At 40.6% G+C, this 25,638-nt stretch overlaps 2 protein-coding genes across 7 annotated transcripts in view; one reads left to right on the top strand and one right to left on the bottom strand.

The window, feature by feature from the left end:
- Window positions 1-2,335: 2,335 nt before the first annotated feature.
- Window positions 2,336-9,120, bottom strand: LOC123981972 (zinc finger protein 436-like). 2 transcript variants are annotated; one of them, XM_046067254.1, is made up of 4 exons: window positions 8,742-9,120; window positions 7,584-7,770; window positions 7,400-7,492; window positions 2,336-5,147 (listed from the first exon to the last, which is right to left on the bottom strand). In XM_046067254.1, exons 1-4 carry the CDS (start codon window positions 8,937-8,939, stop codon window positions 3,844-3,846), a joined length of 1,782 nt encoding a protein of 593 aa, XP_045923210.1. In that variant the 5' UTR covers window positions 8,940-9,120; the 3' UTR covers window positions 2,336-3,843. The 2 variants fall into 2 exon arrangements, with proteins under 2 accessions (XP_045923210.1, XP_045923211.1); XM_046067255.1 differs by lacking the exon at window positions 8,742-9,120 and adding an exon at window positions 7,960-8,116.
- LOC123981973 overlaps window positions 8,332-25,638 on the top strand; it is a 20,420-nt gene continuing 3,113 nt past the window's right edge. Inside the window, exons 1-6 of one of the 5 annotated variants that reach the window (XM_046067260.1) lie at window positions 8,343-8,376; window positions 22,385-22,450; window positions 22,585-22,620; window positions 23,640-23,830; window positions 24,074-24,274; window positions 24,559-24,669. In XM_046067260.1, coding sequence (XP_045923216.1) covers window positions 22,617-22,620; window positions 23,640-23,830; window positions 24,074-24,274; window positions 24,559-24,669 — 507 coding nt within the window. In that variant the 5' untranslated portion in view covers window positions 8,343-8,376; window positions 22,385-22,450; window positions 22,585-22,616. Of the gene's footprint in view, window positions 8,377-22,307; window positions 22,451-22,584; window positions 22,621-23,345; window positions 23,831-24,073; window positions 24,275-24,558; window positions 24,670-25,638 lie in introns of those variants that run through there. The other 4 variants (XM_046067257.1, XM_046067256.1, XM_046067258.1 and 1 more) reach the window with 4 other exon arrangements.

Genomic DNA, 25,638 nt, shown 5'->3' with positions numbered 1-25,638 from the left:
ATCCATACTACAGGTTTCAGCCTTTTTTTATTTTCAAGTTTTACAGTTATATGTGCCAAATCAATTTTCAATAATATCCTTTAAACGTGTGTTTTTAATGAAATCAAAAATGAATAGTTTGACATGCTAGAAATAAACAAATGTTGTTGTACCTTCGTGTGTAGGCTACTGAGAGTGGTGTTGATCTTCTCATCGAACTCTGATAAGCGTATGTGATGGCAATTCTTGTTTTCAAATGAACACCTGAGGCAAGCACTGGCCTTTCTGTGGATTTTATTCAATCATCTGCAGACGGACTCACAGAAACACATATACGTCGTGTACCTGTCTGCTCAAATGAGCGAGGAGAGCTGAGAGAGGCTGTTTTTATCCAGCTTCAGTGTCAAGCATATCATCTCACAGAGGCACGCTGTCCCTGAAGTCTGAACGGCACAGAGAACAGAGGTGCTTTGACATTTACGTTTACACATATCCAGCCACACATCACACGTGAGTCTCTCTGAGTCCAAGGGTTACATGAATCCGTCTTAATTAGATTATTTATATCCTGGGATATCCATCCTGTACACATTTAGCTACTGTTACTGCACTGTACTGTTAACAACTTCAACAAACTGAGCTGGATTTGTAACTGCAGCTCCAGCCAATATCCCAATGTTGCTGTGTCTGCCTACTACTTTGATACAAGGTCTCAGGCACGATGAAGTGTTAATTAGCTTAAGTTGTCTGCTTTCTTTATTTACCTCATTTACCCCCTCCTGCCCTTCCTTTGTTTAATGACAAAGGAAATTACCCACATGTAAGTAATTTGTGTGATTCCAGTAAAACCAATCAATTGGGGAAAAAAACAGAGACAGCACTGCTTTAAATAAGAGTAGTCAACGGCTACTAATGAAGACAAAAGGGAACAAACTTTAAAGACATGTTTAACTTTAAAAGTCAATTTGAACTCAATGGTTATTTTATTAACATTCAAGTCACATTAACTTGTAAATTACTCCACGGAACAGAAGTTGTCAGAGGGAAAGCTACATTGCTTGAACAACAAGCAATTTTGTCATTTTCTGCAGCAGAATATGTTAACAAAATAGTTTTTAACTTTTGACCAAATGTCAAAAAACCTTTGCAACAATGCAAGTCTCCAATTAGGAGTGGGCGATATGAAGAAAATATTCTAACTTGATATACATTATATTGACAAAACTATATGGACACTCCAGACCGCACACGAAAGGCAAGGAAAGATTATTTGTATAGCACATTTCAACAACAAAGTGCTTTACATAAAACATAAAAGCTACATCGGGCTGTTGCATAGGTTTGGGGCCTTAATTCCAACAAAGGGAAATCTTACTACTACAGCGTACAAAAAGGTGGTGTGGAAGAAGTTGACTGGCCTGCACAGAGCCCTGAAATCAATCACCTCTGGCAACCTTACTGTGTTAAGATCTAAATCACAGTGCACAGTTTACACCAGGTTTGAACGAGAATCTTTGACCAACAGGCTAGTAAAACGATATTGCAAAAAAATCAGCACGAGACACATTTCAGGACTGAATAAATAAAAAAGATATACTTTTTCAGATAATATTATTATTTTTATGCATTGTATCCAGAAGTTTCTCAGCAATGTAGACTAACTGACAACCTTTCAATAAATGCCATAAATAATTATTATATTTAATACTATTGTTATAAAATATAAAATTGAAGTGAAATAGGGTATTTTTCCACTAAGATAACTACAATATAGTATAGTATAGTATATAGGCTAGCACATATGTATAAGCACCAGAATATACTTCAAATAAATACTGTTACAAATGACCAACACTGAATTAATTAAAGCATGTTATTTATAATTAGGCCTTCCAGCAGATTACTTGGTGTTGCTTTGTTCCTCTCAAGTGCTCTTTACATGTTACCTTGTTCCCTAAACACAACAACACACTGAGGGAGAAGGGAATGATCTGAATCAATATCAGATGTAGTATTAAGGTAAAAAGTGTTTATGCTCTTGCCCTATTACATAATGAAAGATTTTTTTTCCCCCAGCACTTTTTTTTGGATGACTACAGGACCTAAAAAAAAGAGAAGATAATAGACCTCAATAAGAGATACAAGGTGCTGCATAGTCCCAGGATGACAAAACAGATGAGATACAGCCCTGAATGTCTGGTAAAGATTAGGAAACAGGTTCATGACTTGAGAGGTGATGAGGAAAAGTTGTGCCATGAGTAAACAGAAATAACCCCCCCCCCCCCCTAGATTAAACCAGAAATAAATGAATCCAGGCCAGAGAAAACAAAACACATAATAGGGTTGATAAAGGAGATGAAGTAAACAAAGGCTTTATAATGGACATGGTAGAGCATGTTATTGCACCGGTAAATTTAAATGTACAGTATCTTATGTTGTGGGAAATGTATACTGGGAAAATGGATAATTAAAAAGAATAAAAAAGCTCCACATATGCAGTATGTTTAGTAAGACAGTAATACAGTAGCATGTTTACACATTTCTTTGGGTGACTCAAAGTTGCTAACTGCCTCTGGTCCTAAGTAGCATCTCTTCTGATCATATTGTCCTTTCTTGTCAGATTCTACTGGTCCAGTCTAATTGCGCAGTCTCAAAAAAGAGGAAACACCACGGTCTCTCTGTCTCCTCCCCGGCCTCAGCAGCAACACAGAAACAGAGTATATAAGAAGCAGAGGGGAATGCCCTTACCCAGAGAAGTTTTACAACGTTATGGGTACCTGGCTGGTGAAGGGGAAATCCAAAAACATTCAGAGAAGCAGTTGAGAGCGGCAGGAGTCCAGCCATGTGGACGTGCAGGCAACACTATGCTTAAACAAGAAAGTGAAAGGTAAAATTTTGGTCCAAGCCTTGTCTTAGTTTTGTTTGTTTGTTTTTTTAACTTTTCATATACCTTTTTGCCAACTTTGTTAAAGTTGTTTAAGATACTACTATGAGTTTTTGACTGCTCACCCTGATGAGATTAATATATATTGAAATGAATAATGAACAACTCTGAAATAGGGCCCTACAGACTTTGTTTCTATACATTTATTTTTTTATATATATACATATTTTTTTTTATTAATTCAAACTAATTTTACTTCTGCAAAAATTATGGTTATATACATGAAGAAAAAGCACAACACTTCCTTAATTTTTTAGGGTTTTATATAACTTAGTTTTTATAAAATAACCAGTTTAGTTTCCTCCAGTGTTTTCCAAACTTTTTCACAGCACATATTCAAGTCATGTCAATTTCATTTATAGCCAAATATTACAAATCAGCCCAATCAGGGGTTTTACAATCTGTACCGCATACCACACCCTCTGTTCTTAGACCTTTGATTCACGTAAGGAAAACCTCCTCCAAAACACTCTTTTAACAGGAAAGAAAAGAGGAAACCGGAGAAAAGAACGGAGGAGGGATTCCTCTCCCTTCTTTTATACAGTCTGTGTTTCTCGCCCTATTATAGAAGACTGTAAGTAGCTAATATTACATTAGCAACAAAAAGTACCCATTCATTGTAGATGCGTAACTTACTAGCGGCTGCGGGGCCTTAAGCAGCTGCTAAATTGGCTTATAGGAAGCACCAGATGTGCTTAGTTTCTATTCTTTTGGGTCAATCTAGTGAACTTTATACTCGCAGGGAAGCCTGCAATGGTCTAAAACAGCCAGGGGATTGAATACTCTGTATAAACAGGCTTTAAAAATCTTTGACAACTGACGATCTCTTTCGTCTCACAGTAATTATCTTCACGTTGCTCAGCCCGACCTCCAGTGTACAGTGTGTGAATATGTAAGTGACCGTACAGCAGTGAAGTGTTTTAGATTTTCACAGCAGTTTTTTCAGACTGTTCATCTCCTGGCCCATCTGCCAGGTGTCCTTGCTGATGTTTCTTAAAGTCGCCTCTGTGTATGAATCCTTTCCTGCAGACCGCGCAGTGATACGGCTTTTCTCCTGTGTGGATCCGTCTGTGCAGCTTGAGGCTGCTCGCCTGAGTGAACCTCCTGCCGCAGATGTTGCAGCCGTACATCTTCTCCCCTGAGTGAATCGTCATGTGTATCTTGAGATTGCTGGGGTTGCTGAACTTTTTATCACACTGACCGCAGCCGTACGGCTTGTCCCCCGTGTGGATGCTCATGTGATATTTGAGATTGACCATGCAGCGGAATTTTTTGTCGCAGACGCTGCAGACCGGCTGCTGCCCCGGTTTCTTCCCGGTGTGGGTCCTCATGTGGTTCTGAAGGGCGCTGGCGTGGCCGCAGCGTTTCCCGCACGTCTCGCAGACGTACGGCTTCTCTCCCGTGTGGGTCAGCATGTGGTGCTTCAGCGCGCTCTGGTGGCTACAACCCTTACCGCACACCTTACAGGTGAAAAGCTTTTCTCCCGTGTGTTTGCTCAGGTGAATTTTGAGGACGCTCAAGTCGCTGCATCCGAGGCCGAGCACGTCGCAGCAGTTTTCCTTTTGTATGTGAGTCACCCGGTGAGTGGCCAAGGACAGGGACGAGAAGAAACTCTCGCCGCACATTTCGCAGACAAAATCTTTGTCCCCCGAATGTTGATTCTCGTGATCGGCCAAATTCTTCCTACACTCAAAGGTCTCTGGGCAAAGCGAGCAGACAAACGTCTTTTTTAAGGCACAACACCTGTGCCGCTGAAGCGCCAACTCCCCGGTGAACTGCTTCTCACACAGTCTGCACGTGTGGATATTCAGTTTCTTGAGGCTGTGCTGACGCATGTGTCTGTCGAAGGTGTTCTTGTAAGCAAACTCGGTCCCACAGTCTGAGCATTTGTAAAGCTTCTCTCCAGTGTGACGTCTTGAATGTGCAACGAGCCCCCGCAGGCCAGCAAAACGTTTGCCACACTCAGAGCAAAGGTGAGGTTTGGAGTGAGTCAGGTGGTGTCTGTCCATCAAACACTTCAGAGCAAACGATTTGTCACAAGAAGGGCATTTGAATGGCCCCGTGGACTTCTTTTTGATCTTGGATGTGGTAGTTGAAGAGTCTGTATCCTCCTGGACAACGTCTTCCTCGCTTACATCGGAGGCCAAGTCAGAGGAGGGCTCTGCCAACACGGCTTCAGGTTCAGACGGGGACCCGGAGCTACTCTCATGTGGGGCTGCATCAGCTGAAACAAACAAGAAAAAGCTTCATTAGGGGACTTCAAAAAAGTGGGAAGTACAGAGCTAAAATAGACAAACACAACCACTTTTTCAAGGGGCAAAAGTTATTCAGTGTTACCTGGTCTCTATAGCTGCGTTTCGACCAAAGGAACTATCCTCCAGAACTAGGAACTTTTGGAGGAACTCACTGCGTTCCCACCAAAGGGACCAGGATCTAAACGTAGTTCTGGGGTCTTCATTTTACCCCCTAAAAAGACCATGCTCGGGTGGTAGTACTTTCCGAAAGTAGTGGGTACTTTTGGGGGGTGGGGCTTGCCTCGCAGTGAATTTCTGAATGGGCGAGTAGAGGCTACTGGCTTTAACTGGAGAAAAGTCGGGTGTTTGTCTGCTACTGCTCCTCCCTTTTCCACCATTGTTTGCAAACCAATAAATCACAATCAACAGTCTAGCACACGTCTCGCCGCTGTCCGCCTGAGATCAATCATCGACCCAATCAATAATCAATTAAATGTAAATAGCAGCCAGCCTGGGTGTGTTTACAGCGAACAGCTGATGGAGTTACTACTGGGTCCAGAGTTGGGTTTTTTGTAAGTTTTCATCAGTCAGGAAGTTTCTACACAGAGCTGAAGTCGGTCTCCTCCTCTTCAAAACCAGCTGAACAGCTGATTACAGCAGGTAATAAAGCTTGTTAAAAATCACGTTCCTCCGACGCTCAGGCGACACAGACGTGAGTCCTGCAGCTGATCTGCAGCTCTTGTCGCTGAAAATGTTTTAATAACCTACCAAACTGTCCCAATTTTATTTTTGTGTTGCTTTCTCTGTGCTGGAGTTATTTTAAGAACTTTATGGTTTTATCCAGTTTTTTTTAAATAAATAAAAATTAAAGCCCCCCTCCAGTGTATTTTAACATTTCTAGACACAATAAAGCTCTTTTTAATGGTCAAGCAAAGCCTATAGTTTTTCATAATATTCCGGTCAAATCTGATGTTCATCTATACATTTTGCCCATGGATAGTGGTTACAAATAATGATGCCTGTCCCTTTTTAAGGCTTTAGGCCTACAGCCTACGTCAGCTGATTATTTTGCCTAATCTTCGCAGGTCTTTTGACCACGGTGGAAACACACACAACAGTGGGCTGAAGGAACCTTTTAGTTCCTTGAAAAGAGATCTGGGGACTTAAAAGTCGTCTGTACTTTTGGTCGAAAAGCGCCTTATGTCTTTACAGTCCCGACATCAAAACCTGAGTGCTATAATTGGCTGGGTGCTACACAGCTACAAAGTTGATGCCCAGTTCATAAACCGCCACACCATTCCAGTGGGTCATAAGTGATTTTGAGAGTCTAAGTGAATTGAGCTGCCTCTCACTCTCCTCTGCTGACGATGGTGGGTGTAAGGCAAGCAGCTCCAGCGTGGGTCAGCTATAAAAAGACGTGCTAACTTTAGGCACAAAAGTAGGGTTAGGCCACAACATCATCTTCCCGTAGTCGGGGAAAACTGCAGGCAGGATGCGTGCACAGACAACGCATGAGCTAGCAGCACAACAGTTTTTAAAGGAGAGGGACTTTACGCCTGCACACTCCAAGGGCTCAAAAGGAAACCCTGAGAGTGCCTCTAAAAGAGTTGGCAAGTCCCATGAAGGAACTAAAGGTCTACATGTAGGCTGTAGGCATCTGGCTGCCTCCATAAACCTACAGAGAATTTCTCAATCCCAACTCGTTCAAATTCAAGCGCCAAACCAAAAGAGCCAGAAGTTCGGGATGTAGGTGGAAAAAATGTTTCTGCATAACAGCAGCGATCATGACAGCTTGTGGAGGATCTCTATTTCTTAACAAAAACAACAGAGGACACCGTCAGCCCTGCTGTCCCATGAATGCCAAAGTAGCTAAGAATGCTTGCTTGCTCTTCTGGAGGTAGATGGAACCAACTAGATTGTAGAGAAAGTGTGACCAGGGCGCAACTGCCCGCAAGGATTACGTTCGCCCAATACTGGACCTATTTCAAAAACTGTTGTCCCAATTAGTCAGATAAAAATGTGGGTATATAGGGTTATAGAGGTTGAAAAAACTTAGCCTTTAGGTAATTGTTTTATAGCAGAACTGGACTAATGAAACATGCAAGGCATCTAATTCAAAGTGACTGATGCTGATATTAGGTATCTTTACAAGTCTGAGTAAGTAAGAGACCTGAACTTTCAGGTCGGTATTTTATATGGATTTCAATAAAGAAATCAGATCACGTAACAGCTGGGTAAATACCTTGGTAATATAAATGGTCATTCTCCTGTCTTTCTGCCGGTTTGAGTCCACCCTTGATTTTCTTTTTCCTCTGAGAGCTTCTGGATGTTGATTCTGTAATTTCACAACAAGAACATAAAATCTTGTTCAATTTAAAATTACCAGTGTGAAGATAAAAGGCCACTCATGCCATTAACTGACTTACGCTTTTTGGGCCCAGCTACTCGTCCTGTTTTCGGCTTCATGCTCGCCTGCTTGGTCTTGTCATTCAGCCCAGCTGTCTGTATTGTAGCGGGACCATCCTCAGCTCCACAGACGGACACTTTTAACATCATCAATATTGTCCCTACTGCATCTTTGGTCCGTGCTTCCATGAGGGATACAAACTGGTTCTGTAACATCATGGGTAAGAAACAATGACGAGCAACACGAGTGGTTAGTTACATATAGTGTAACAATTGGTCAATTTACAGAAAACATATCTACACAATTATAATAAACAAATAATTGTTGCCGTATAAATGCCGTAAAATGACGTATATTTAGATATTTAGGCTTAGGTTTTCTAGCTTCAGGTTTACCTTGGGCCCTAGAAACTTGTGATAGATTCTTTTTTAAATCAGAAAAGTTAGTGACATGGTTTGACTTTAGTAAAAGCTGAATAAATTTTACTTAGAACAAGTTTGTTGTTCCACTTTCTCAATTTTCACATATTTTATTACGTATTTTGACACTTGTGATCCCATAAATGCTACACCAAAAACCTCACAGATTTCACTAATCATCTATTGACACCTTCCCGAATTCTAATAAATACATTATTAACTAGATTTTTTAAAGTTAACCTGCATTTTACAAATATATATTCCATTAAAAAATGTATCTCTCTACAGTCTATTCATTTAAGATTTTATTTCATTTTGAAATAGCCCTAACGTTAGTTATGCTGAACAACAAATCCATGTTTGAAGAGAGACTTTCAGAGGCACATAACAAAGGTACAAAGACGCATTTTGAAGCCTGGGACTGAAAATGTCAATTTTTATTTTGGCGGGATGACAAATGTAAACAATTTGAATTTTCACAATAAGATTCTGTATCAATTTTCTGATTCGCGCAGGCGTGCTCTCCATGGCAACAACCAACAAGGCCACGGGTAGTGTAGTTTTCAGTGCCGTTATTGACTGAAGCAAAACACGATTACTCTGAGCTGAGGTTCAAATGTTCAAGTAAAGCAACAGCTGTTATAAAAAATATAACGTTACTAATGACGCAGTTTGGTAGAAATTACACAACAGCTAACGCTGACTAACCTATCTGCCTATTCTTACGTAACGTTGGGCTGTGCGTGTGTGTGTCCTACCATTATATCTTTATTAAACCGCTGTCTCTCCTCCTCTTCGTCTGTCACAGCCGTTAACGTCTCTGGAGGCGGAGGATAGCGGTGCTGAACGACCACAACACACTTGTCCAGAAGTCTGCTGAGCTCCGTCACCGCCGCTTCCACCAGAGTCTCCATTACAGCAGATATCTCACGCTCAAAAGTCTCCAGCCGGGACATGTTTATGAGCAACCTGGCGGTCTGATGTAGTTTTTCATAGTACTCCCAAACGGAACTCTTTCTTCCTGCACAGCGCAAGTTGCCAAACTGTCTTGTTTCAGTTCCTCTTTCTTTTTCTTCTTCGTGGGATTTACGGCGGACTAGTTGCAGTTTAGGAAGACGGCTGCCATCTAGAGGACATGAAGTGGGAAAGCAAAGTTCCAACAGTCACATTCATCAGTATTTTTTTACTTTAGCTGTTGCTCCCAAAAACTGATTATCCCTCAGCCGAACTCTTTGATAAAAAAGCAGATAGGCATTGTCTCTTCTATATATTACTGCTGTTACTGCTATTGTAATTTCTCTCTGTAACCACTAGAGGGCAGTGAACACTTAATAATTCTGAGGACAACTATCTACCAGCTTCAAGGCAGAAACGTCTTAATACCATCACTTCTGTTAAAAAAAAGTGTATGGTAAAAAAAAATGCAGGCACACAGTCTTATAACATCGACATTAATAATGTCTTCTATGGATACCATCTTACGGAATAGTCCTTAAATAACACCAAACATAGAAAATCTTTACAGCCTGTTACCTAATCACAATGTTTCTGTTACAATGGCAGTATCAGACTCCAGTCAAGATCTCCAGCCATTATACACACAAATAAGCTCAGCTCTCCTCTCCTGCATGCCACGTGTTCACTGTACCACAGAAAATTTGCCTGGTAGCCTATTCATGACAAAATGCCGTGTGTTGACTACACTCCTGTTCCTGCTGAACTGAGCCAGTGTGATTGATCGAACTGCTGTCAGTTTAGAAGGCACAAGAGGGAGACCAGATGTTTCCTCAGCGTAATCTCAAGAGACAGGAGAATGTAACATGTGGTCCTCCGGCGGTTCCATTCAAAGCCGATGAGATAAGTGTCATATATTAAACACAAGATGGCAGGGATTTGATTTGCATGCAAAACACATTTCCTTTATCGTAATTGCTTTCAGGCAACTAAACGTCAAAGAGTCTTTATATTTCCAATGGACTTTATTTTATATAATGATATAATAAAAATACACAATTTTGACATTGAAAATAATTGTTAAAGGGAAACTTAATTTAACAAACTTATCTTAATCCATTTCAACTGGAAACATTGGAAGATGAATGAAGCTGAACATCTGAGAAACATATATGTGCAAATTCTCTTCTTTTCCAAGAAAGAAAATGCTGCATGTGATCTACAGAGGCAGATAGAGCACAGGAACGAGCCTTTTGTCGCTAAGACGGTGTGGATCTTGTTTCATCGTGAGAAAACAAAGGTGTTGCACACCGACCCTGTCTCGATCCTGGTCTAGTCTGTCTGTAATATTATGGTCTGCTTGTTCTTTGTTCATGTTCCTGTTTTAGGTCGATTTCCCTGTCTTGTTTGGTTCTGGTCTGCTGGTTTCTGTGTAATGTTTAGAACGTGTCTGTGTTTCTAAGGTTTTGGTTCAGTGCTTGTCCTGTTCCTTGTTTGTTTAGAAATTGTCTGCCTGTTTCCTGTTTTAGTGTGAAGTTTGCTGCATCTGTTTTTTGTGTCTAGTTTTGTTTCTTGTTTCCCTGATTACCCTGAGTTGTACCTGGTACCTCTCTCTCTTTACTCGTTTGCGCTTCTATCTACTTCAGTCTGTGTCGGTCCATTCTAGCGTGCTCTGTCTCCTCTGTCAATAGTGTCCCTACCAGTAACCCTGCCTAAAACCTTGCCTGTTTTGTTCCTGGATCTTCTTTGCACTTTTGCCTTCTGTGGATTTTGTTTGGACTCAGCCACCCACTTTAAGTGCGCTCACTTTTAGTTAATCAATATTAAGAACAGCACCAGCTCAGCTCCTGTGTCCTGCTTTTGGCTCCCCCACCTGTTACACATATGACAAATCCTGACAAACCCATTATGTTCCAGATGTGTTCATTTAAATTAATAGTAAAGTGGATGTTATTCAACAGTAATTATAGAAAAGTGACTATTGTTATAATACTTTTATAAACTTTTTTGGCTGGTTGCTCTTTTCAGAAGTAGTATATTAATACATATTTTTATTTTCAAAAAAGGACCTCTACTCTCTCTCTGAACCTGGACTCTCCAAAAGGCCCTTTGATTCTCTGTTGAAGAAATACTTTTTGTATAGGCAATAGTTCAGCTATTCTTAACTCAAGATTAGATTTACTCCAGGACTACCAGGAGGCTTAACCTGAGATCTTAAGAAGAAGATAAACTTTATTTATTTATTATTTATTTATTTATTAGATCATGGCTGTCGTTGAATAGAGAGGGTGTTAGTGATGACCACTTCAAGGACAAGGCTGGTGATAAATTATTCTTGTCAACAAATACCAAGAAAAGACCAAAACCAACAATGCGTTACTCCATCAATTAACAATGTCTGACTTCCCTGCCCTGTCTGTGGCACTCAGGCTTACCCCATTTAAAAAAAACAACTCACAAATATAAAGTTACATTTAAAAAAAGCTTTGCGGTTTTAAGCAAACAGTCCTCAAAAGGAAATAAATAGTGCACTTGTTGAAGATTATTTTTAGCCGTAGATTATTAATACGCACATGAGCGTGTACACAGCAGCAGGACGGTGTATGCGGGACTGAGTCAAAATAAACTACAGTGTGTGTGTCAACAGGTCACCAGTGCAACAGTGTGGCTCATTAATGTGTATATGTTTTTGGACAACAATGGAGCTCTATGGCACAGAGGAACGAGATATATCAGGCTTTGGATACACAAAAAACTTGTTAGTGAGAGTAATCAATTGTTGTTTTTTTCAATTGTTGTCAATAAAAAAAAAAACTATAGATTGTTGCCAGCCTTACCCTTCAGTGACATTAAGAGTGTGAACACAAATTTGGTTTTGGTTTTTATATATTCTTTCTATATGCTAAAACCAAGTAAAGAAAAATAAAAATCCCAGAGTTTTCTGTGATAAACATTTTAAAATCCTTCTTAATAAAGTACTGTATATATTTCTTGCCATGTTTATACAGGTCTTCAGTAGGTAAGGAACCGCAGATGTTTTGTCATATATCCCCATCATCTCTGTACAAATGAAGAACTTAGCCACTGTGAACAAATTACTCCCTGTTCAGCGGTCGACTAAGCTCTGCACCTGATCAGACAACACCAGATATACGCAACACAACACACGCATCAGTCAGCTGATCTTGCCTCAAACGAGTTGTTCTTTCAGGGAGATCTACAGACTGGCAGCTTGAAAAAAATCCTTTCTCTTTGTGTAAAACAAAGAGCAAGCAGAGGAAAGTCGGACACTCTCCTTGTATCAAAAAAAACAAACAGGTATGTACGTATCCTCCTCTAGCTCCAGAAGCAGCAGTAGCAGACGCCATAGCAGTGTAGTAATCCCTGGCAATGTGATTTTTATTTTCTGTCCCAAATCATCATGCCAGAGACCCACACAGCCACAGCAAAGACACGACTCCGTCCTCCAGGAAATCTCATTACTCTCTCCTCCTCTCGTCATCTCTCTCCTTTCTCCTGCTACTTTTTCTCTCACGTACCAGTCCCTCCAGTCCTCCCTCCCCCACTCTACCCTGTCAGGCTCCCATGCTCGGTTTAACTTTGGGTATTTCCCTCATTAACTGCTACGCCTATATCAGGAACTGCAGAGAGGCCAGAGGAAGTCTGGCTCTGAAATAAAAATGACAGCGTGCTCCTCTGATAGTAACTAATGATAATCACCCCCTCGCTCTGCTGGGTGGGAAAGTCTTATGGCAGGTATGAGGGCATCCTGGGACACAGGTTTTAGCAGTCACTGATTGGATAAACTGAACTGAGAAAACCCTTTTTTGTCTACATCTGTTGTCTCTTTGTTGTCTTTACTCTCTCCTTGTTTACTATTTCAATACAGGAGCCATTTAGAAATGGATCTCATTTTGATCCAGTCAGATAAATGCTTTACGTGAAAAGGAATAGTTCCTCCAGAACCTATAGATGTTCTGAAACATTTACCTCAATTAGGTGAAAGGTGGCTTTGAAAAGTTTAAGGCTTGCATGCAACTCAAGCAGGATTTGCAGTCAACACAAGGGGTTAATGAGAGTGCTGCCGTAGATGTGTACATGGTAGGTGTTATGAATAGTTCAGCATCAGATTTCATCTCCACAATGTTAGATGGACCATATGTGAGCAGGTTGTATCTTGCTTTAAATACGTTTCCCATATATTAGCCGTTTACATTCTTTCAGATACTTTGGCATGCGCATGTTTTTACATCAACAGGAGATGCATTTTTTACCTGTCTCAAAACCAAATAGATGACTACTGCCTGCAATAGGTTTGAAGTGTAATGACTTTGCTCAATGCTGTCTTCACTCTCAACTATCTCCACCAGCATTGGAAACTTGTAGGAGAAAAGTCACGATTCTCCGACTTGTGGTATTTAGCTGCCGTAGACCGGACGGAGGGTTGGTAGGGTTAAGCGAGTTCTCGGTTGAAACGGGTATCCAGTACACATAATATAGTTTTTACAAGTACGAGTTTCATCAGTGTAAAATTTGTCAATCCGTTTTTTTTCTAATAGGCTAAATAGGAACAAAAAAATTAAAAGTTCTCTTACCAATTTATTCATAAAACAATGCTCTGAAGCTCAATTCTGAGGCTGTTCTGTAAGTGGTTATCTAATAAATAGCAACTTCTGATCAACCCATACCAATTTCAGGCTTAAACACCCACGTCCGGGTTAAGACCCACCCATTCCAAGTACAGATACAGATAGTGGTGTGGTTTGCTGATGCCAGTTACATTCATGAGGAGGCCCACATCAGCGTATGGCAAATTCTTGTTAGCATATGATGCTAATACAGCTGATTTTCCACATTGTGTGCTGAAACCACATTTTATGCTCAAATCTAGCTTGTCTGTGTCTGCATGGATTCAAAAGTTCAATTAAGTCAAATTCTTTGGCCCACTCTAATGCTGATGTAAAAGGCAAGAGTCAGAGGTATATTTCGTAAGTTAAAACCCCAGACTGTTCAGGCCGTTCTCATTCCCAGGGCGTCAAATAGCTATGTCACGTCCTTCGGCGTCTAGTACCAACGCACATGGCACCCTTTAGCATCATTGCTCAATGCTTAAAGTAAGCCCAGTATAAATAATAGGAAAGTCCAAGTGAGGAGGTGTTTGGGGTGGACTGGTGGGTCAGAAACCGGACTTTCACCAAGGAAACCGGTGTTCGTTTCCCAACGTTAACTACATAAGTTACATGACTTAACTTATGTATAAGTTACTTACGTAGTTATTTTAACCCAAACCATAATTTTTTTCCCCAAGTAGTTTTGGTGCTTAACCTAAAAACTAAATTGCGATGTTTCACGGCAGAGTTTGCGTATTTATTATTGCTGTCTTTACTATTGAGCCCTAAACTGGCCAAGTGACGCCAAGGGGTCTTGACCAATTGCCCACAAGTGAGGCTATGGGATGAGAGTGGGTTTGACTGTGGTAGCACATGCTTTCAGAAGGAAAGTATAAAAAGCAACACTAGTTCCCTGTGGCCCCATTTTCTTGCCTCTCACACATGGCTCCTGGGAAGTTTACAAGTGCTGGCGGAAAGACAACATTGTTCTTGAACAAGCGATGCGTTACTATAGTATTCTTCCTATGTTGTGGGAACATACTGTAGCACTGAGGGTGCTAGGGGCTAATTTTTCAGTAAAATATATTGAGTGAATATAAGCCCCCTGAGCTAAGCTGGGCCAAACAGGCATGCACACAATCACACACAAGTGTTTCTGGGCTGTTGGTCATGATGAGATATGGAGAGACAATGAAGTGAAGGGCTGTTCAGCTAACGACAAACAGAACAAGGTGCATTGTTATGCCAAATGATACAGCTGTCACATACCAGCAATACCTCCAGAGTTTCATCATCCAGCCAGATACATCCGTGCCTCCTCCTGCAGCGAGAGGAGAGGCAGCGGGACCTGTCAGCGACGCCCTGGCTCCCATCGCAGCGTTTTATTAGTCCTGATGTGATACTATTGGTGCAAGGGAGCACCACCTACACCATCTAATGAAAAGCAAACATTTGCTCGTGGCAACACATGTCCCCAGCGGGAGGTTACCCCAGGCTGTACTCTGAGGGTAAGAAATTGATGAAGAAGAGGCACAAGAATAGTCAGTAACTGTCCTTAACTTCCACAAACTAACTAATTAACTTCCACAAACCCAGGTTACATACCGTTTGAGAGTTATAAACATCTGTCTTATTTCAATTTCTGAATTGGTTTTCAACCAGCACCCCAGACTATGGTCAAAAAGTAAACCCCAGATGAAGGTTCTAAACCTCAAAGAAGCAGTACCATCAAAGGCTGACTAATCAAACTTCACATCATGGCCTGATGGATAAAAATACCACAAAGAACTGACATTGGGTTTTTTTTTGCATCGGTGTGAGAGATAATAGCTGACTCTGTTGTCAACTCTATATTCACAATCCACAAAACAAAACACAAAAACGCTGCTTGCCAGAGAACCACCTTGCCAAGATGGTGGCAATCAACAAACAATAAAAAGCCTGATAATGTAATAGGTATTTTGCAATCTAGATTGGAAAACGTTCCTTTAGAACCCTGTCGGGGATTACACTGATGCTTTCTTGAGGTTTTCAGGTGGAACTAGGCTGGATTTAAGGGAATAATGGTGTTGGCAGGTGTAATGCAGGTTGCATGTCAGGACGTGATATTGCAGGGCCAGTGGTGAACTCTCAGATTGCAGTCACATCATCTGAGCCTGAAGCTAGATATCAGGAATGTTATATACTAAGCTCTGTGGGCTAACGTTCAGATTGTTGTTGGGTTCTTTTGTCTTGGATGTTAAGATTATTTAAATATGGTGCCAGCAGTGAATAAATTATCTCCTCAGCCAATCGGTGATAATTTATTGTTCATGGCTGCACTCCACAACTGCATCTTAAACCCATCAGTCATCCCAGTTTCTCATGTCACATAAATGATTTTCATAACAAATTCTTAGTTCTTGCTCAATCCCTGCGAGACACAGCGTTAGTGTGTGAAAACTAAAAGTGAGCACAACATGCTCAGGCTCATGCTAACCTGTAACACGCTCCTGCTGTAGGCTGAGGGGTTAGCGCTGTGTGTGACTGGAGCGTTCTTAATGGGAATCACACTACAATAACACGCTCGATCCTGCTTGCTGGGGTTCCAGTTTTTACATGTTTGATCCACAGAGGCATGACATGCCAAGCGTGATCATGGCATGTGACCCCCGCCAGCTGTTCAGAAACCCTACTTCTGACCTCCAAAGCCCTGGCAGTCAAAGTGAAATCATGTTTGACTTGGTCGTGGCCTTTATGAAAGGTGGCTGCATTAGAAGCATTAGAGCAACCTGGTGGAAGAACAGGTTTAAATGTCTGGAATGACACTGCACATGTGTCCACCAGTGTTAATGCATTTGTGGGTAAAAGCTATTTCTATAACAAACACAACCGATATTTCTGAATCCCTAGAGTGATAATATATGAAAATATTATTATTATTATTATTAATATATTTTTTTTAGCTTGTTTTGCTGTCCAGGCGTGTGAGTGTGTGTGTGTGTGTTAGAGTGATACTTTTAAAATGTCTTTTATTTTGAGGTTTATGTGATATTATTGAAATCTCCGGACCATCTTTTCTCAACTATCTTGCAGATTTTCTTTTAAAGTGCTATTTAGAAATTGATATATTTAGTAGTTTGTAGTGTTAACAAAGGATATCCACATGCATGTAGGCCTTTATGCATGAACGCACATAATATTCCTGCACTGGAGTTTTGGCCAAACTGCAGCAACGTTGATGCATTTGTGTCTGTTTTTTCATCCCTTCTGAATCACTAAATGAATCCACTTCCTGTGCTTCAGTTTCTAAAGGTCAATGACGTTGAAACATCGCTATAACAAACAGTACCATGATGTGTTGTTTTTTTAAATGTAAAACCAGGGGGATAAAGTGTAAATAAAGCACTCAACAGTTGGTAAAAGTGAAAATATGTTTGTTTTCTATTTCCAGATAATTAAAGAATGAAGTGAGGCTCGGTGCAGTCTTGGCCAACGATGAAAATTCACTGTAGGATTTCCTCACACGTATTTAAACATCAAAACTCAAGGCTTTCAGTATGTTTTGAAGGAAATTAAATTATGGTCTAAAAAACCTACTGAAGCGTTATCTGCCAGAGACGCAGAAACATTGTTCAGACCCAGAGCACTGTTGCTCAGAATATCTGCTGATGGGAAAATGTCTTCTTAAAACCTGCCTCCTCTAAATCACACAGTAATATTTCCTGAAATTTGGGAGCCAGAACAACCTGTAATGCTGGCATATTTGGTTCTACTGCATGGTATTTGCAAATTCAGAATTGGGCACAGTCTGTGCTAGCATAGCTGTGTGCCTCACTGGGTGGTACACTTGTCCCACGTCGGCAGCAATTACAAGACTCTTGAGATGAATCTTTCTTAGTGAAAAATGAGGTGATCTGGGGTGTTTGACTTCATTCCTCGTCCCAATCCTTATGCTTCTGTCTACCAGAATGACACACGAGTGCATATCTGCACTCAAACTTAAACATGTTCTGACCTCCTTGTCTTCCCAGCACTTTTCATTAAATGCAGAAAAATACTACTTTTTTGGACGTGCCCTCCTTTGCTCCTTCCTCACCATCTTCGCACAGAGCTGAATCAGCTATCTTAGCTTGGCATAAAGACTGAAAGCAGGGGGGAAAAGCTAGCCTAGCGCCAAGAAACAGTTACAGCACACTTCCCCCTAAAACCACAAATAGTCATTTTTATATTTCTGTTTGTGTATGGATACAACATTGGTGAGCTTTGTTCATGTATTTTTTAATTTATATATGTTGGTAGGTATTTTAGATCATCTTATCTAACTCCTGTAAACAAAAAAATTGTGTATTTCCCAAAATGTTGTACTATTCTTTTAAATTATTTTCTTTTTTCATCTTTGAGTCGTCTGAGGCTTAGACTTACATTTTAATTAAGTTCAAAGATTACAATCAGCTGTAGAGATGAAGATGTGTCTATGATGCTATGGCTTACAAACAACCTCAGTATTCTGCCTGCAAGCTTAAAAGAAATTTGCCTTTCTTAGTTTTTCAAAAGGTGTGCAGATACAATGTTTTCATCCCACAACGACTTTATTATCTTTAAAGATGAGCTACTGCATTAAAATCCTTTGCTGCTTTAATTCTCATCAGAAATTATTTAAATGCATCTGAAAGTGATCAAAAATCATGTTGACTTACTGTACATTGTGGTCCGTGGCCTCACTCATGCAGTGGCCCAGTGACACCGCCTCGCTGCAGCTTTCCTGTGTATCCTGAATGCCAGGAGGAAGGAGTGGGCTGAGACTGACGCCTTTCTCTCCTTTATAAATCAGGCTTTATGAGTTGACATAGTGTCGTTTGTGCATTAGGCCTGCCCCTACTCCAAAACAATTCAAAGAACAGTTTGTTGGTCTGTCCCTTGTTGGCACAAAGCAGCTCATTCAGCCTTGAGTCTGAGTGTAGGAAGTCATGTTTTGTACCCCGATTCTCTCAATTCAATCCAACAAAGCTTTATTGACATGGCATTTTGATTAAAAAAACAGCTGGCAAAAAATAAATACAATGAATACATAAAAAAGTACTTCCACCACAGTATAATATAGATTAGAGTATACCACTGCTTCTACTGTATATATTTTGTCTGTGTATATTGTATTTTCCTGCCTGGGGAAGTTTAAATAGACTTAGTTCTAACATAAGGATAGAAAAATCCAAATTATTAGACTGACTTTTCTAAAGCCACATTTTTTTTTAGCATTTTATCAAATGTGTAATGTGAATGGCTTCCTAAGCCAACAGATCTTTATAGCCTAATAGGTTTGTTTTTACGCTACATTTGCTGTATGGTCATCATCAACCTTGTTTCCAGAAGCAAACAAGCTAAATAAGGAATAAATTCACTGTATACTACCTGAAACTACTGGCAGACAAAATTAGTGGAAGCTAAAGAGGAGTACGTGCTCTGTTCAGGGGGACTGAGGTAAATAGAGGTGACAGGTGGGGGAGTCAGTTTTAGTTAATGATAAGCATGGACATTCGTCAAGACCAAGGCCGCGGTCGAAAAGTCAAGACAATCTCCTTTCCTAACCACTTTTCCTTGACCTTGATGGAAAACGTCATGAGGTCAAGGAAAGATGTGAAGGAGAATTCATAAGGACTCGGGAAAAGAGGCCCGCGGGGCTCAGAGAATCCGACTGCTCTTTTGTAGGCGACGTTAATTACATCAAACATTAATTATGTTACTGACGTGACCTGCCGTGATGAAACTACAAAGGACTACAAAAGCGAATCTTTGACACAGCGCCCCATGTTGATTCAATGCAGGCCATCTCAAAGGTTCAGTGTGTAATATTTCTGAGGATCTATCGACAGAAATGCAATATAAGATCCATAACTATGTTTTCAGTGGTGTATAAAGACCTTACATAATGAACTGTTATGTTTTTATTACCTTAGAATGAGCCATTTTATCTACATAACCGCGGGCACCCCTGCCATGGACGTTGCCGTATTTTGTCGTCATGTTTCTACAGTAGCTGACAACAGACAAAAAGGTAGCATTTTCGTCATCATCATCAGCTGATCAGTAATTGGCAATAAAACAGTAATGTTAGCTTAGAGCATGGAAGCATCAGCCAGCTAAACTTTTACTGCCCTGGCAGAAAAAAACATTTAGTTGGATTCATTTCATGTAGTTATTCTCCAGCGCTGTGCTTTGTCTTGTGGTGTAAAATATGTAGTTGGATTAATTTCATGTTTTACCTTCATGAGACAAACAGCTGTAAGCAATAAAACTACCAGAGGGTAGGAACTGCATGGAAGCTCAGACCAGCAGCTAAACTTCACATTTTACTGTGGAAAACATTCATTTCTTTTTACTGCTAATGGTGATACAATAACTAGACAGTGACCAATACTTACGAATAAAAATAAATAAATAAATAAACGTTTTGTTTTTTGGGGATACTGCTTCGCTACTGTGCACACAATGTGAAATTTGTACTTTCACATGCTAAACACAACAACGTTGCACCGTTTTACCACAAGCTGAAATTATGGCTGTCAGTACTACTTTGTGTAAAATTAAAAAATACATTTTAATATTATTTGCAGATTGTTTATCTAATTAAGCAAAGCAAGAGGAGCCTTGATCCTCACCTGACAATGCATTTGTAAACTTCATGTATTATGTGGTTTGTAACGGACTGTAGTGCAGAAACAGTGAGGTTTACATTTTCCTGGTATATGTCAGTGGTCATACTTGATGCATTAGATGTGATGACCTGATAGTTTCTGAGAAAATTCTTCATTTACTTTGGTATATTAGTCCAAATGAGCCAACCCTCCCAAGATGTAACAAAAAGTATTACAGTACAGTAAAATAATGATTTAATATGGATTATGTGACATCATGTAGCACAAGTAACAATAATATTTACAAAAACATATGGTTTTATTGAATAATTAAGTAAATATCATTTCTTAATATATCTATCTAAAGAAAAACAGTAAATTAAATGGCGATCAACACTTTTTATCCGTCTTGGTCGATGGATTACTTTTTTTATTGTAGAAAGTTCAAATACAACACTTAGCATATAGCATATTTCAACAATATGAAATATAAAATGGTGTTGAAACAGCATTACATTACAGCAAAGCCACAATAAAACAAACCAAACGAAAGAAGGAAATTGTGAGTGTCTTGTTCAAATATCATAAAGTGCTTCTGTATTGCAAGGATTTTGCTAAATGTGGTCAATGGATTTTACCGTTTGAGTTTGAGACCGGGCGCAAGGAATCTCAGACCAAGATGGCTGCACAGATGGCCACCTCTGGATTACGCTCCGTAGTGCTTTTTGAGCGTTTTTGTTTATAAACTCTGTTTTCTGCTGTTCCTCTAGTAACATTTACCATAGAAGAGCTATTAAATACTGGACTTTAAACTGCTCACTATTCCACCGCTCTTTATCCAACCTGGAACTTTCTCAGAGTTATTAGTTGGAGGAGAGGCAGCTCTGTTTAGGATCTACCGGAGATGCAGAAGGGGGAAGCGTTCAAGCTTCCAGCGCACTGGTTAAACTGAGATATCAGTTGGTGCTTTAACCTGGACTTTTTAGTCAGAAGGCCTTATTGAATGTTTATTTTTGTACCCCTGGAGAATAAAATGTTGTATGTGCTGACATTTTCAATAGACTCAGTAAAAAAATCTCACTCCAATGGAGACACTGTAGTTTAATGTCAGTAGTCAACTATCTAGCTGCTTTAATACACTTAACTTTTCCTAGAGTTAAGTCATTATAGTAATTTCTTTCACTTAAAATGAGCTATCTGACGTTAGCTAACTGAGTGTTGTGTGCTAGGGCTGGACTCAGGAGCAAACACAGACTCGAAGGTTAGGTTTAGCAAGTAGATTTAATGAACGCTCGGTTGTACAGGTGATCTTGCAGGAGGGGTGAAGGTAGTGGTATGACCAGAGGAGTTGTGGTAGGCAAGGCAGGCGTGGAGTCCAGGGCTGGTGGTGTGGCAGGTAGCAAAGGCGAAGGCAACTCCAAACGGCGCACAGAGAGGAATGGAGGTTAACACAGAGGAATCCGCAATATACTAGAGAGTTAGCCAAAGGTACATTACCACAAGGATGACTGAAACAAACTGGCGCCTGCTGCCTGGATCTCAGGAGAACTTGAGCTGGAGCTTGATTAGATGATCACTTGCAGCTGCGCTGGAGAGCCAGGTGCCCAGGAGAAAAACCCCGCCCAGACACACACACACACACACACCACTAACAGGGGACATAAAACCATAAGTCATGGGTAGGCCGTGACACCTAGAGCCCACCCTATCATTTCATTATCATACATACATACATTTTAACATCAATATAGAGTTTATTATTTAATTTTTAGTCTTTTGTGAGTCCTTTCACATTAAACATGGCATTTGTTTTAACTCCCAAAAATTCCCAGATTCCCCAACAGTGTATGACTACTGCTTTATTGGACACAGGTTACATCATTCACAGTCAACATCGGCAAGAGGAAAGGAGATATTGGCTAAAAAAAGAGTAACTTAAAACTTTAGATAAAACTTGCTGTGTGTTTGCAATTCTGACTTGCTGGCAGTTTTGCCCTAGAAAACTTGCAACCTCTGACTACAAAAGTTGTCGTGTGGTATGGGGCACCGATGAAAAGGTGTATAGAATTTGATTTATCATCATCTACAGACTGGATTCATTAATTTAGACAGAATATTGTAAGCATGGTAAGACTTTAGTTCACTGAAGCATGCACATGCACCAGTAGTCACTGTATAATTTGCACCCTGATGACACAACACTGTTATCACCCCTGTTTACAGATCCAGCGGACACAGGGCAGCATTAGCATTTATTTGTTGCTGTGTTTACGTCCACCAGATGAATGTGTAAGTCCAATATTCCATCTCCTTTTAGCACTGTTTTTTATCTCTATGAACTCCTGAGGAAAGTATGTGACTCTTCAGCTGCTAAATGCTAATGCTAAATGTTTCTAACTTTGTCTGTGCTGCTGTGTTTAAAGCTGCCTGCTTCACCTGAAAACAAAACAAAGACATGGGTGAGTGTGAACTAAAACAATAAAATTGCTATAAAGCTCCGTAGAGCTGAGGGAAACTGCAGAGCTGGCTGATAATTCTCTGTGGGGTCACTACCTATTTCTAGTATTCATGTGATCCATTAAGATACACTTCTTCCAGGATAGAATCTGCCGGACCGGTGTTTGTCTATAAACTTATATTGACAATTGCCTACAATTTTCAAAAGCAACATTCCTGACCACACAATCAGTAAAAAGTAACATATTCCTAATCACTGGCTTGGCTTGGAGGGAGGGCTGGACATAAAAAGACTTAATACCCTTCCCAGAACAAGAAAGAAGCTCATTGCAGCTCCTCAAACAGCCAGTAGACGTCTCTCTTGCTTCACTTTCATGTATAAATCCAACACAGGCTCCTTTGCCTGAGCAGAGAAGTGTCCAAAGTTCAGCTAATTGTTGACTACTGTAAACCCGCAGCTTTCACTTCAAATTATGCACTTTATCAGCGGTTTGAATGTTGCTGAAATTGTGTTAATCCTTCATACAGGAATCCTTCAATAATTTTCCATCTGCATATGTGATGTGGGACTTATCCTGGTTATGATTTTAAATTGAATATTCAGAGCTCTGGTTCAATTTTCCTATTTCATGTGTCAGTCTGGGAACTCCCCCCTCATTTTTGTCTGGCTCTCCTCCCTCTCCTCCCTCTCCTCATCCCCCTATCTTTCACCACTACTGAGCTCCAGACCTCCTCAGAGAACATCTGAGGCACATCAGGACACTAGGGGCCCAGCAGATGGGTATTCATCTCTACATGACTCCTGAGCTTTTACATGTGAGCAGCCACAGCCTGAAGTCACAGTTCTGGTGATCAGATCTGCTTCTGGGCTCTAAAGATTTAAGATCTAGATCTTTAGGCCTTCACAAGTGGTCTTAGAGTCTCCACCTGATGAAATCGTGGAGTATGAGGGTGAGCCGAGTTCTGCCGCTATCCGTTTTGCTGGTGGGACTCTGTCAGGCCCACTGTGCCCCTTCAACAGGTGTTCCCTCCACGGCCGGTGAGGTGAAGATGCTGTCGCTGGGACTGGCTCACCTGCTGCAGGCGGTGGGGGAGAACAGGGAGAGGCTGGAGCAGCAGGGAGAGCAGGTGGCAGCAGAGCTGGACAGGTCCACAAAGAGTCTGGAGAGCTTTCGTAAGCAAAGTTTACAGGCAGGACGGACTCACAAGCAGGTGAGGAAGATTCATTTTAATATGTCAGTCAGTTGTTAGTAGTTGGTTTCAAGCTGGTCCAGAGAGAGGAACTATGTTTAATGGTATATTGGGAACGAGAAATAAAGTCAATGAAAGTCCTTCACAGAGTAGAGCATGAGTCAACTTCTGAAAATTGATAAAAAGAAACTGGAAACCGTCAGAGAGAATTCTCTGAAAAATATTACTGCTATTGAATAACATGATAGATGTTTTGTTCTCCAGGTGAGGAAGGACCTGCAGATACTGAGCGCCAGGGGGGACAGGCTGTGGAGGGCGGCCAGAGATCTGCAAAAGGGGCTGGCGGATCTGGAGACAGAGCAGGGAGCCATGCAGCACCGGATGGACTGGATCCTACAGAGAGTGAGGAGCCTGACCGAGCTGAGGACAGGGCCTCAAACTCAACTTGAAATCAGCGCCATGAAGGTGAGCAAAAACCAAGAACTTGCCCCTGTAAATAAATTTACTGTCTAAGTTGGACGCACACTATTGTATGCATCTGTGTGTGCTGAAACGTTAAAATTTCCCATCACTGGAAGTAAGGGGCCTAAAACAAACCAGGGAAAACAGCCAAAGACCAAAAGTACTGGTCTTGGCTTAATTTTGTTGTCTAAAACTTAAAATATAAAAATCTAATTGTTATTTTTGTAGTTTCTGTGTTGCGGTAGATGTGACGGATCCAGCCGTCTGATATCTTTGTTGTGCTGTAGGTCATTATTGATAAACAGGCCGAGCGGCTCGCCAGTCTGACCGCAGAGGTTTCAGGCCGGGACCGAATGATTGACAGACGCCTGCAGCACATTGACCACCTGGAGAAACAGGTACGTTAACCACTGGGTTTGACACTGACATCTTATTCTTGGACTTTAGATGTATTATTGTAGCGTTTAATCCGGGAAATCTAAAAATGTCAAATGCAATACAAGCCCACCAGGGGTGATGAGCTCCCTGAACAAATACAAGCTCAAAGAAAAATTTCTGAAAGGAAATTCTATTATATATATATATATATATATATTTTATTGTTAAGTCTTTTAGTCCAAAGGCTAGTTTGTCATATTAAAAAACATGTTCAAAAGTAGTAGCAGGCCTAGTTTTAGTATTCCTTAAATTATCTCTTACATTTAAGAGGAGCTAACAAAAGTGAGACAAGTTATAATAATAATAATAATAATTTTAAATTGCTTATTTTATCCAAAAACCTGTAAAATGAAAAATATACACAAGACAGATTCACAAAAAGGAACAAATCATAAAAATATTTCCAAAGTGATGTTAATACATATCATATGCTGTATGTGAGGTAAAATCAGGGTAAAATACAACAGTTCATCTTTAGGTAAAAGTAAGGTGCACATTCTCAACTCTCCAGGGAGATTGTTGTGGAGTCTGGGAGCGTATGAACTAAATGCAGCATCACCATATAGGCTTTAGTCCTGGACTGAGGAACAGCACCTGTGAGAGTCTGGTACATTCAGCCTCTCTCACAGCAGAGAAGACATTCAGCCACTCTTCAGTGATTTACACAAGGTGAGAAACTTACAAGCGTGAAGAAGCAGGCAGTCCAGGAAATAAACAATGTCCAAAAGTAAAGAACAAGCCAAATGTCCAAACGAAAAACATAATCCACGAAACACAAGAAATACCGGGGATACACTGGCGCAAAACACCAAACATGAACCAATGCACGAGCACTGAACAACAGACAAACCACAATATATACTGTATATTTACACATAGGAGGGGAACAATGCACAGGTGAACACAATCAGAGGAACGAGACAGGTGCA

Source organism: Micropterus dolomieu, linkage group LG13, assembly GCF_021292245.1.
Source record: "Micropterus dolomieu isolate WLL.071019.BEF.003 ecotype Adirondacks linkage group LG13, ASM2129224v1, whole genome shotgun sequence".
Classification (NCBI taxonomy): Eukaryota; Metazoa; Chordata; class Actinopteri; order Centrarchiformes; family Centrarchidae; genus Micropterus; species Micropterus dolomieu.
This window is presented reverse-complemented; position numbering and strand designations above follow the sequence as displayed.